The 12,299-nt window shown below is 40.6% G+C and overlaps 1 protein-coding gene across 1 annotated transcript in view; it reads right to left on the bottom strand.

Annotated features, from left to right (window-relative positions):
• The window catches only part of si:ch1073-416d2.4 (coiled-coil domain-containing protein 42 homolog), a 33,959-nt gene extending 30,749 nt beyond the window's left edge, over window positions 1–3,210 (bottom strand). Inside the window, exons 1-2 of the mRNA XM_052017080.1 lie at window positions 2,947–3,210; window positions 65–107 (exon numbers count right to left, since the gene is read on the bottom strand). Of these exons, the coding sequence (XP_051873040.1) occupies window positions 65–107; window positions 2,947–3,056 (153 nt within the window). The 5' untranslated portion in view covers window positions 3,057–3,210. The remainder of the gene's footprint in view (window positions 1–64; window positions 108–2,946) is intronic.
• Window positions 3,211–12,299: the final 9,089 nt, after the last annotated feature.

The following is a 12,299-nucleotide window of genomic DNA, read 5'->3' as shown; positions in this document are numbered from 1 at the left end:
TAAGTGCTACTTTAGCTGAATAAACAGTGCAGAATAATCTGGAAGGGAAATAAAAAAAACTTACCTCTTTGATTATTGGAATATAATTAATATTTTCATCTTCATCTCTGAAAGAAAGGATTTGAGTATAGACATTAAAAGCAGATTTCAGACATAGGTGAAGGTATTAACTTCCATTGCCCACTGAAAACTTAGAGTTGCTCATTATACATTTCACCAGAGTTTCCTTTCCATTAGGAAGGATTTGAGGTTTTATTGTCAGCTGGAAAACTCTTATCTTAACTGAATTCCCATTCTTATTGAAGTGAGTGGATACAGTCTAGTATAAGAAGTTGACAAGAATCATGTGGGATGCTGTCAATACAAGGAATCTCAAAATCTGAGGACCGGCCCTTATGGTTCTTAATTAGTTCAATTTGAATAAATATAACCCACAAGAAAAGATAAAGGCTTCACTTTCGTTTCTACATAAAGAACTACCCTTTCAGGTTTGTACTGAACTGGCACTTGGTGTATCTATCAGGTTTCAATTTTTTATGAAAAGCTAGCCCCAGAAGATCTGATTTGGTTAGTATTTATATGTGTCACCCATGAGTCAGTGGTAACACCTTTGCATCTGAGTTTGGAGGGATGTGGGTCAAATCCAAGTTCAGAGTGCAACCTAAGGCCAATGTTGAGGACAGTACTGAGGGAGTGCTGTAACATCAGGAACACTGTCTATCAAATAAAGACTTCTGCCTTCGTATGCAAATATAGGGAGTCCTAAAACATTATTTAATATGCAGGAGAGTTCTTTCTCATGTCCTGGCTAATATTTAATCAGCAATAATGAAACAGATTATCTGGTCATGACCACACTGATGTTATTAGGAGCTTGCTGTGCATACAATGACTGCAATTTTCCTGTATTACAATACTGACTACACTTCAAATGTACTTCACTGGCTGTTTTGGGAAATACTGCAGCTATAAAAGACATCATATAAATGCAACCCTTTCTGTCCCATTTACTCAACCACCCTTTTAGAATTAAGATTTTAACATATCTTTGATAGTCACATGTACATCGAAACACACAGTGAAATGCATCTTTTGCGTAGAGTGTTCTGGGACCAGCCCTTAAGTGTCACCACACTTCCAGTGCCAACATAGCATGCCCACAACTTCCGAATCCGTACATCTTTGGAATGTGGGAGTAAACCCATGCAGACACAGGGAGAACGTACAAACTGCTTACAGACAGTGGCCAGAATTGAACCCGGGTCACTGGCGCTGTAATAGCGTTACACTATCTGCTACACAAGCTCAGAGTCAGCAGGAAACCAAAGACAAAGCTTGCTGTTTGCCACCAAGAACATCTGTTACTGAATGCATCCTAAGATTAGCACTGTCAAGGACAGATGCCATCAACAGAGTTCTTACGTGGCCTCATTCGGTAAGGTGTAATACAATGGAAAGATTACTCTAGATTTTAGGGCTACCTATACCTACTGCCTCATTCTGCACCATCTCTACAAGAGGCTATTTTATATGGGAATTTTAAAATATTTTAGTATTATAAAAAAAAGATGAATAGGGAAAACATGCCCTCTCATCGGGGAGTCAGTTATCAAGTTAACACTATCTCATTTCCAGCATCTACAAGGCACATGCCGGGGTGCCCTGGAATATTCTCCACTTCTCTGGATGAATGCAGCTCCAGCCAAGCACCAGAAATTCGACTCCCTATCTAGAACAAAGCAGCCACATGATTGGCACCCCATCCACCACAATGAACATTCATTCCTTCCACTAGTGGTTCACAATGTCCTTACTGTGTGCCACTCAACAAATCTATGGCCTTAACTCTCCAGACTACACTGGTGGCATCTCCCAAACCCCCCATGGAAGGACCAAGGCAGCAAGTACACAATAAAACCACCAGATGCAAGTTCCCCTCAAAGTCCTAACTTTGAAATATATCGCCTTTCCTTCATTAACATTGGGTCTAAATCCTGGAACTCCCACTTAACATCACTTTGAGAGAACCTTCAAAGAAAAGACCTTGACTAAATTTTCTCAAATGTAACTCAGATGGGCTGTAAATGCTGACCTTGCCAACAATGTCCCCATCCCATTAATGAGTAATAAAGGAAACAGAGTGATGAGAATAGTTCAGAGTAGTGCCTTTAAGTGGAGTAATTTTGAAGTGCAAAATGCTTTTCCTCGGGGAAATGGTTGAGGAACAGAACATCTTTCAAAGAAAGAGGGCAAATATTTGAAGCTGAGGTAAACAGAGCTGCAGACAGCACAATGGGTTTAGTTTTGTATTAATTTGATGGACAAGCTCACACTACACAATGGCCTCCTTCTGTGCTGTAACCTTGTACTGTTCTGTAATTCTTTCAAACTGGGAGTGACAACTTCTGTCCCTTAAGCACAAACTCAGTTTCCTAGGTGTAGTGTACAGAAATATGAACGAGAGATCAGTGAATTTCCTTGCTGGCACTACTGTTGAAAATATTGCCAGTACCCAGGTCGAACTCTGAAATGCATTCCCCAGAACAGCAGCAATAGCCAGAAACCAGATTCAAACCATCCACAAATGTTACCTACACCGCAGCCAGTTAACATGGAAAACACTATGGCTAGAGGCAATTGGTCACAGAAACTACAGCAACTTCTCCCAATAAAGGCAGTTTATTCGTTTCCAGGAAAATACAGTGAGTGTTGAATAATCATGTACAAATTACAAGAACAATCTTAAGCAGTCACTTGCAACAGTGTGGTCACAGTGCGTGATTGACAGGATTATTACCCAATCACCCACAGTCTGCCAAGGCTTTCGGCTTTCACCTTCTCACCAGGAGCAACTTTAAACAAATTTCTTATAACCATCTGCAAATAAGGGTGCACAGAAGTACCCTATCTCGGGCGACCCGGCATAGCAGGAGCAGCTGTTTTTACCTTCGGTCCCCCAGTTGAGTGACAAAGATACTTTTCATGGTATTTTTGATGTGAAGCGGTTGGCGGCGAATTTCTGCCAAACAGGCGAGAGCGCTGGCATCGACGTTCATCTCTCAGATCAGTTTACAGTCACGCAGTTTCAAGGCAAAGTTTCTGGAAGATCCCGAGCTGTGGTTGTGACTTTTCCAATGCTGCCTGTAATTTAAATGCCTTGCAAAAACTGATTTGGGAGCTTAAGCAATCCACCCATAACCGTGCCTTTTGTTTTTGGGAAGTGTTCCTGCGAAACTCCGGAGTCACAGAAATCGTCCGGGAAATGTAACAGGACCTGCATCATGTGACGGTGCGAGGATAAACACTGCTGTATCACCATGGGAACCTCTGAAAGACCGGAGAGCTGCACAAGATCCTCAACGAGCTCGATGTGCACACAGATACAAACGCAACCCAACAGATCCAATCCTTCATCTGCGGATACTTAAACCCTTCCTTCCCTCCAAACCCCTCATCAAACCAACCTAAAGCTGGGATAGCATTCCAGTAATGGCATTACCCCCTGATTCTTTATCCTTTCCCCATCCCACCTGAAACGGGCATAAGTTTGCAAAGAAATCAATTGGCCCTTGAATTCTCAGTCACCATTCCCACCCCAGGTAGTCTGAGTCTTTTATTGCCATATGCACAAGTACATCTACGCACAAGTGTAATGAAAAACTTGCAGCAGCATCACAGACAGCAACACAGAAAAACATAAAGTAAACATAAATTATGCACATTTTTAACAATACCAAAAAAAAGTCCATTGTAATGCAAAGTGATCAAAATGGTCATAGTGTTGCTGTACTGAGGTAGTGATTAGGGTTGTGCAGGTTGGTTCAAGTACTGAATGGTTGAAGGGAAGTAGCTGTTCTTGAACGTTGGTGTAGGACTTCGGGCTTCTGTACCTCCTACCCAATAGTAGTTGCAAAAAGATGGCATGGCCCTGATGGTGGCAGAGAATTCGAAGTTGGGCAATCACTCCCTGATCCCTCCTCTCCAAACTTTCATATCAGCCCTCAACCTCGCACCCCAGGAATTACCTTGTCACGGTTGAAAGCAGCCCAGGAGAAAAATAACATAATTATTGAAAGAATCAGCCAATGAAGTATCTGTTTGCCATCTGATTGCCGTGGGAAGGCAGAACGCAAGGACTGATGCTGCCCAACCATTAGCAGTCCTATGAGAAGGGATGATGGTGGCAGTTGGTCATCACCATGGAGATGTTCAACCTGAGTTGCCAAGCATTGTATCTTCACATATATGCCAAAGAGTTTCCAAACTTCCCAGGAATGTACTGGATTCCTTATATTTTAAAGACAATCTCCTGCCAGAATAAAAGGCAATTAACGTATTCCTGGAAAACTTTAAACTTATTAGACATTTTGAATATTGTATATGGGGCATGGAAGGTTGATTGACTGGATAGGAGGGGTTACCAGAAAGTGGGTAGTCATGTGATGTATGTAGTGAAATGTCCAGGGATATCTCTAACCAGAGATAAAAACCCAATATGAACCTAGGTAGGGTCAATGAATTGCTTGGTTATGGGAGTCAACAGAATCCTTAGTCACCATCTGGTTAACCATCAGACAATGGGAATTAGTAATTGGAATGCTTCTGCTTTTTCCATTCCAGCCTGGTGTCACTGGGGCCAATTGTAGTACCATCAACATTGGCCAAGTCCTTATTGGCTAACTCAGGAAGAATAACATGAAGCTAAGACCATCTTGAGTCATCTGGCACAGCGATACACCAGAGAGGACATTGTCTGAGGCAGCAGGGAGTAAATGGAACATAAGAACAATCTGAAAACAATGTGGATGACTTTCATCAATTAACCACCCTGTTTGAAAAGTAGAGTCCACAGATAATCAAATTTTACAGGAATCCCAGAAGCCAGAAAAAGATCTGAAATAGTAACGAACTTTATGAATTAATTAATACTTTAATTAAATGATGATCATCACAACAATACCATTTTATGACCCATCATCTAATGAAGATTGCCTCATCCTCCAGTCTATCACTGCCTCCATCAACTATGAACACTACAAGTTCTGAACAAGCTATTTCAAATGCTAGTTAAAGTAATCCTTAGTTGTTTATAGTCTGACAGTCTTTTGACCTTACAGGATGTTACCAGTTGCCCAGTGTTTGAAAGGATCTGTGTTTTTACCTCTTCCCTTCCCACCATCCAAACACTCGATCCAGGTGAAACAGGAATTCACTTGCACTTCTTCCAATTTAGTCTATTACATTCAATGCTCACAATATGGTCTTTTCTGCACTGGAGAAACCAAACTTCTTGGAAAAACACCTCCATTCAGACTACAAAAGTTAATTAATAGTTTTCTACTTCTCTGGAATCTAATGTCAAACTTCTAATGAGCAGATATGATACCTCCCAGGATAGATGATGATGATGAAACTAGTGATCTTCATTTTTTTTTCTCCAAACATTAAATATATCAGAGCCTAATCAAAATAATCAAAATGCAAAATCAGCATAATCAAAGACCCCACCCACCCGGGACATTCTCTCTTCTCTCCTCTTCCATCGGGTAGAAGATACAGGAGCCTGAGGGCACGTACCACCAGACTTAAGGACAGCTTCTACCCCACTGTGATAAGACTATTGAACAGTTCCCTCATACAATGAGATGGACTCTGACCTCACGATCTACCTTATTGTGACCTTGAACCTTATTGCACTGCACTTTCTCTGTAGCTGTGACACTTTACTCTGTACTGTTATTGTTTTTACCTGTACTACTTCAATGCACTCTGTACTAACTCAATGTAACTGCACTGTGTAATGAATTGACCTGTACGATTGGTTTGTAAGACAAGCTTTTCACTGTACCTCAGTACAAGTGACAATAATAAACCAATACCAATACCAGTACCTGTGCTTGTACTGTACCCAGTCTGAGATGCATGGCTCTTTATTAAATTCCAGACACTATCTAGTTTTCACTCCTTGGAGAGCTCTGCGCAATCAACTCAGGCATATTGAACATTCAGGGAGACTCAGTAGGTGTTTTGCATTTTCATAAGTTGGAAGTAACAAAAACTTGGCTTACATTTTAAATCAAGTTTCATGATGGGCAGGAATTGTAATAGTTAAGCTCCATGTGAGGCCTCTCTCCTCTCAGCAATCAGTTCAGAAATCATCGATGAAGATATTCCTTCATACTTTTATTGCTGTGGGGTGCAACTCTTGGTAGCAACACAGAAGTAGCTAAATGACTGCACCTTATCTGTAATTACAGATTTTGATATGCTCTCCATACACAACATTGCCCCAGTCCTCATTCAGAGGTGTTTCTGAAGTTTCTAGTTGCTCCTGGAAAGTTGTCAATGATTCACAAGTTTCTAGACGATGAAGCATGCAGTATAGCATGCAGTATAGTCTGTGCTCTAAGTTTAGAATCTCCTTGCTCAGCCTATAAGCAATCACATGTTTATTGGACGAGTATAATGTTGACATACAAAATCTTTGAATTTAAAATTCAGTTATGCATGGTTCCTAAATTTATACTTCTATAAGTGGCATAAATGTTGTACTTAACATATTTCAGAGTGTATGTATCTTATTAAATAAATTATATATGATGTTTCTCAACAATAAAACAGAATTTTTAGTTTATAAGTCAACATCAACATAATTATGGCTGTCACTTTGGATCTAAAACAGTCTACAATGTAGAAGAAATGAAAATAATCTTATAATAAGGAAATATTCTGAGGGCACATACCACCAGGCTCAGGGACAGCTTCTATCCCACTGTGATAAGACTATTAAATGGTTCCCTTATATGATGACATGCACTCTTGACCTCACAACCTTCCTTGTTATGACCTTGCATCTTATTGTCTACCTGCAATGCACTTCCCTGCAGCTGTGACACTTTACTCTGTATTCTGTTATTGTTTTTACCCTGTACTACCTCAATGCACTATGTAATGAATTGATCTGTAGAACGGTATGCAAGACAAGTTTTTCACTGTACCTTGGTACAAGTGACAATAATAAACCAATACCAATACCAATTATTCTGTAGAATGATTATTTGCTTTGCATACTATCAGATTTTCTTGTACTAATGCAACATTGGCAAATGTTTGCATTTATACAGAACCTTTAAAGTTGTGTAATGTCACAAGATGCTTCATAAGAGATTAATTAAAAGGAGAAAGGAAAATAATATGAATGCTGGAAGTGTAAAGCAAAAATAGAAAACACTGGAAATACCTAAAAGGTCAGGTAGAACATTTTAGTTCAACAACTTTTCAGTGGAAGGAGTCACTATGATAGAGTACTTAAAACTTGGCTGAAGAGAGACATTTCAAGAAGGATCTGAAAGAAGAGACAGATGGAGTGGCACAGCACCTTAGGGAGGGTATTCCAGAGTTTAGGATTGAGGAAGCTAAGTACCAACATCAATAGTGGAGCCAGAACCAGAGGAATGCAGAGAGCTCAGGGGTTGTAGGGCTGGATGACAGGATGGGGACAAGGCCATGGAGAAATATGCAAACAGTTACCAATTAACATTAATAAACTGCCAGACTAGGAGCCAGTATAAAGCTGCAAGCACAGTTGTGATTGCTGGACAGGATTAGTTGCAAGTTAGGTTCGTGGCATAGACATGGTGGGAGTTGGTCCAGGAAAACAATGGAATAGTTGATGCCAGAGCTAACAAAAGCATGAACAAGGGTGTAAACAGCAGATGAGCTGATGGAGGGGCTGTTATAAGAGATATTGACCTAATTTTTCCAGAGAAATGCCCTTGCCTGCCATGGTGGCCAGCTGCAATTCTCATCCAGTTTTGTTGAAAACTCAGTCATCTGAACTTGTGTCACTTAGACCTAATTCAGCAACTTCATTTGTTTCAATGGAAAGGACCAGCCATGAGGAGAGAGGTTTGTTGCATATAATCTACATCTTCTTGAATTAATTGAGGTTGACTTCAATGTATTCAATTAGTTTTAAGTGGTTTCATTTTTGATTTACATTTTTAAAAAAGTGATTAATTCGTAATTGTTTTTGATTGTCCATCTCAGAGACGTTCACAAGCATTCAAATGTTTTGACAATTTTAACAGTTGGTTCAGCTTGGAGACGTGTTTCATTCAACAAGCTGTTAAAATGTTTCTGCAGTTGTGGCTTGTTCTGGCCTTGCAACTTGATGCTACATGTAGACAATGGTCCTGCACCATGCAAGGTTTTGTTGAAATCTTTGCTGCATGATCTGCTCAAGGTGTGAGCTGCCAGGAAATTGTGGGCCATCATGTTTTCAAATTATGTCACTAAGTGTCAGAGTGTAGATGAGAATCAAGAAGGGGTCAAGAATAAAACTTTGGGGTCTCACAGATAGATCATCAAAGTAAGTTGGTGGTGGTCAAAATGGAACAGTCACTCTGCCCAGGTGGGATACAAGAAGACAAGAACACAAGAAAATGGGAGCAGAACTAGGCAAGCTGACCCCTCAAACAATCCTCACATTTCAATATGATCATGGCTGACCTACTCCAAATCTCACCTACCCTTCTGGGCCAGTTCCGCATAGCCTTCAATTTCCTGATCTTTCAGAAATGTATCTCCCTTCAATGATCTAGTATCCACAGCCTTCCAGAAGTACGGAGGTTCATCACCCTCTGCCAAAAAAGAAATTCCTCGAACCTCATTTTGAATGACCAGCCTCTTAACTTGTGCCTATGTCACCTCCTTTGAGATTCTCCCAAGAGTGAGAACATCTGAACGTCTACCCTGCCATGCCCCTTTAGAATCTTACATGTTCCAATAGGATCACCACATCCAGGGTTGCTTAAAGAAGTAAGGGTAGAGGCACAGACCACAGTCTTCTCCCTAGAGTTTGGGATGCTTCTGGAGGTCGGGAGAATTGCAAATTTTACACCCTTGTTCTGAAAGAGTGCAAGGAGCGGGGTCAAATCCATTGCAACGAGATTCCCGATCTGGGACTAGATAGCTAAACTAGGGCAAAGAAATCCCACTCAGTCGGTGGTGGAGGAAGACTTAGATAACCACGTAGGCAAGCCAGACCTGGCGAGGATGCTGCTGCTGCTGTTCCCATGGTTAAATATACATCCCATCGCACTCCAGTTGGCTGATGCACCAACATATTTCACTTTCCATGATTGGTCACGCACTTGTACAAAAATAGAGCAGCTTTTTACCACTCTCTAACCTTACACAGAGGACAGAGAGAGGGGACGGCGGACAAGGCAGGACCACCAAGTAAACTCGAGAAAAGGCTCCCAGCCGGCTGTTGCGCTGAAGATCAAAGGGGGACATTGAGGAGTTGATTGTGACAAGCGCCGTGACCCCGACACCCGGTAATGTCACGATTCGAGCCCGGGTTAAGATCGCTGCAAACATTACGCTGCGCCTACCGCGTTCGTGTAATAGGGTAAAGTGATTGTAATGATAACCGCGTTAAACAACCGCAAAATCAAAATAAGGCTAGGCTGCAAAGATTTCGGCTTTAGCCGTATGCACTAAAAAAGTCGGCAGATAATGCATATAGCTTTCCTTGCTTATTTTGGTGATTCGCAGTCGGGTCAGACCGGTCGGCCTTACATGATAGCTCGCCTTGGAGTGAAAGATAATCGCCGAAATAAGCAGGAAAGTTTGTTTGGTCTCCTGAAAGAAGGCGGTTGTCTCGGCAAAGTCATTTCCACAGGGCACAGCACGCTGGCTATGTCTGCAGTGTTTACATGGACATGTACTGAGGGGTCAGAGCCAGGCGTCACAGCTGTAGGTTTCTGTCAGCTTCTGTTTTCATAATCACTTTGGTAAGCCAAATCGGTCACAGGATAGCCCAGTGGGAGATGATGAAATATTCCAGCTAAAATATCCATCTAAACAATTTAGTTTCATGGGAACTTGTGCTGCGCTCTGCGTTCATATAGCGATATCGGTAATGTTGAACGGTCAATGAACTATTTCATGTAAAATCTCCCTGATGAGATAGACCTGAGCACACTTTTTCTCTTCATCAACCTTGTTTACCCGCGTTCCTGTTGCGTGAGGCAAGCACCATTTACATCTTGAAACCTGAGGCAAGATGGACTGTACAGCCCTCGTAAATTATATCTTTATTAATCACATGTACATCGAAACACACAGTGAAATGCATCTTTTGCCTAGAGTGTTCCGGGGGCAGCCCGCAATTACTCACGAAAATACAGCATGCAATCTCTCATTTAGGGAAGAGTTAAGGGTTAATTTTTGTGATACTGTATTTCCTTGGGTTTGTTCTTCTCCCCTTTTTACAAGGCTGCATTATTTGTAATGGTCCAGACCTCCTGCACCCTACGTCAAGCTTTCCTAAAGCAACCTAGGAGACATCCCATCTTGGCAAGATGATTGTTCAAATTTGACTGCTAGCAACCTCTTACTCTGAAAGTCGAAGATTGTAATTATTGGAATCTGACCTCCCCATTAAGAACCTCTGTAAGAACATACCCCTATTTTATGCTTTTGTAAAATGGGCTCTGCATAAATAGTCCTTCTTCTGTCCTTCAGTTCCTCCCTTGAATCTAAATCTATAAACCCATGTGCTAATTTGGAACTCATGAATTGTTGTCAAGTGAAATTCCTAAAAACAGGACAGCCATTCTATTGGCAGCAGTCACAGATGGATGAGTTTGCAGAGTACGAGCACTTGTAAATAGGTATCTAAGTTGATATGAGGACAAATTAATGCTCCAGCTATATCCAAAACCTTTTCTGAAAATAACTTCTGAATTTCATCTGTGGCCAGAAATTGATTATTTCTTTGTCTTTCCTATCTTTGCATGATTCTATGTGGGATACAGGAATGAAAACCTCACTGCCCATTTACTAAAATAGCTCAAATATCTGATGTCTATTGAACTTACAGCCTTGCATCTAGCACAGGTCTGTTGCATTTCAAAGTGAAACGTTTGCAAAATAGATGACATGGTTACACTTGATTGGCTGCACAAATATTACTTATTAAGTTAAACTTCCTGATTTGTTTAGGCATGTTCAAGCCAACCTTCTTTCAAGGGTCTAGAGGTTAGGTTTTGCTTCAGACCAAGAGTTAGGTCCATCTTCATTCCCATTGTCACTCCGAGCAGTTCTCAGGTTCTATTGCTGGGTAAGCCATCCACATCCTACACCTATGTAAGTTAATGATTGAGCCCTGTAATTTTCTACTTTTTCCAGGCATAATGTGAATATTCACTGCTGATTGCAGGAACTTGTGCACAAATTACCAGCTGTTTTGCATTCTAACAGAATTGGATACATTTAGGGACAAATTTATTGAAGCAAAATGCTTTGAGATACCAATGCTTTGAAGATGGAGACAACTATATTAACACACAACCATTCCACATACAAACAAAATAAATTACTCTGACTTTCAGTGGCATCCAGTGAATTCACATACCATTATAAAATGTTAAACATATAAAAATATATTGACCTTATTTCATCCTAAGCATATGATTCATTATGTCACTGAAATATGACTTCTCAACTATCAGACTGCAGCGAATATCCTTCTATTGCCCATGTATATTTTTAGTTGCAAAATGCTTAGCAATTGGTCATGGACAATTGCCAAATAGTGAAGCAAAAGATGATGCTGATGCTTTTGTCATAAACTAATAAGAGAAAACAAATCTACTTCTATTGTTGTGGTTCAACTCCTCATTTGTTATAATCCAGCTCATCATTTCTCAATTTCCTGCTTCATCAAAACTTTCAAATTTGTTTTCGAATGTCTGCATACTGCCTATTTTCCAATGTGAATAGAGAATGAGGCTAATGTACGCAGAGGATATCTTTTAAAAGTATATTCAGGAAAGTTATGGGAGGCAATTTTCTAAGTGGTTGGAATGCTAAGCACTTATTGGATGTTGTATTGGTAATGGTAAAAGTTATAGCAGGAAAGACATAGTGTCACGGAGTTAGACAACACAGAGACAGGCCCTTCAGGCTACAATGTCCATATTGTTCAAGTACCATCTATACTAATTCCATTTTTGAGCACTTGATCCGTAGCCTTCTATGCCTTGACAATTCAAGTGCTTATTTCAATACTTCTTAAATTTTGCAAGAGCCTCTGCCTCCAACATCAACAGGCAATTTGTTCCAAATTCCAGTCACCATCTGGGTGAAAAAGATCTTCCTCGGATACTCTCTAAACCTGCTATCCTTTACCTTAAACGTATGTCCTATAGCTTTAGATACCTCTGCTATGAGGAAATGTTTCTTACTATCTGGCCTCTGTATCCCCCTCATAATTTTGTATTCCTCAA

The sequence above is a fragment of the Pristis pectinata genome, chromosome 1 (assembly GCF_009764475.1).
Source record: "Pristis pectinata isolate sPriPec2 chromosome 1, sPriPec2.1.pri, whole genome shotgun sequence".
NCBI classification, from domain to species: Eukaryota; Metazoa; Chordata; class Chondrichthyes; order Rhinopristiformes; family Pristidae; genus Pristis; species Pristis pectinata.
Note: the sequence above shows the minus strand (reverse complement) of the source record. Positions and strands in the feature narration are given on the sequence as shown.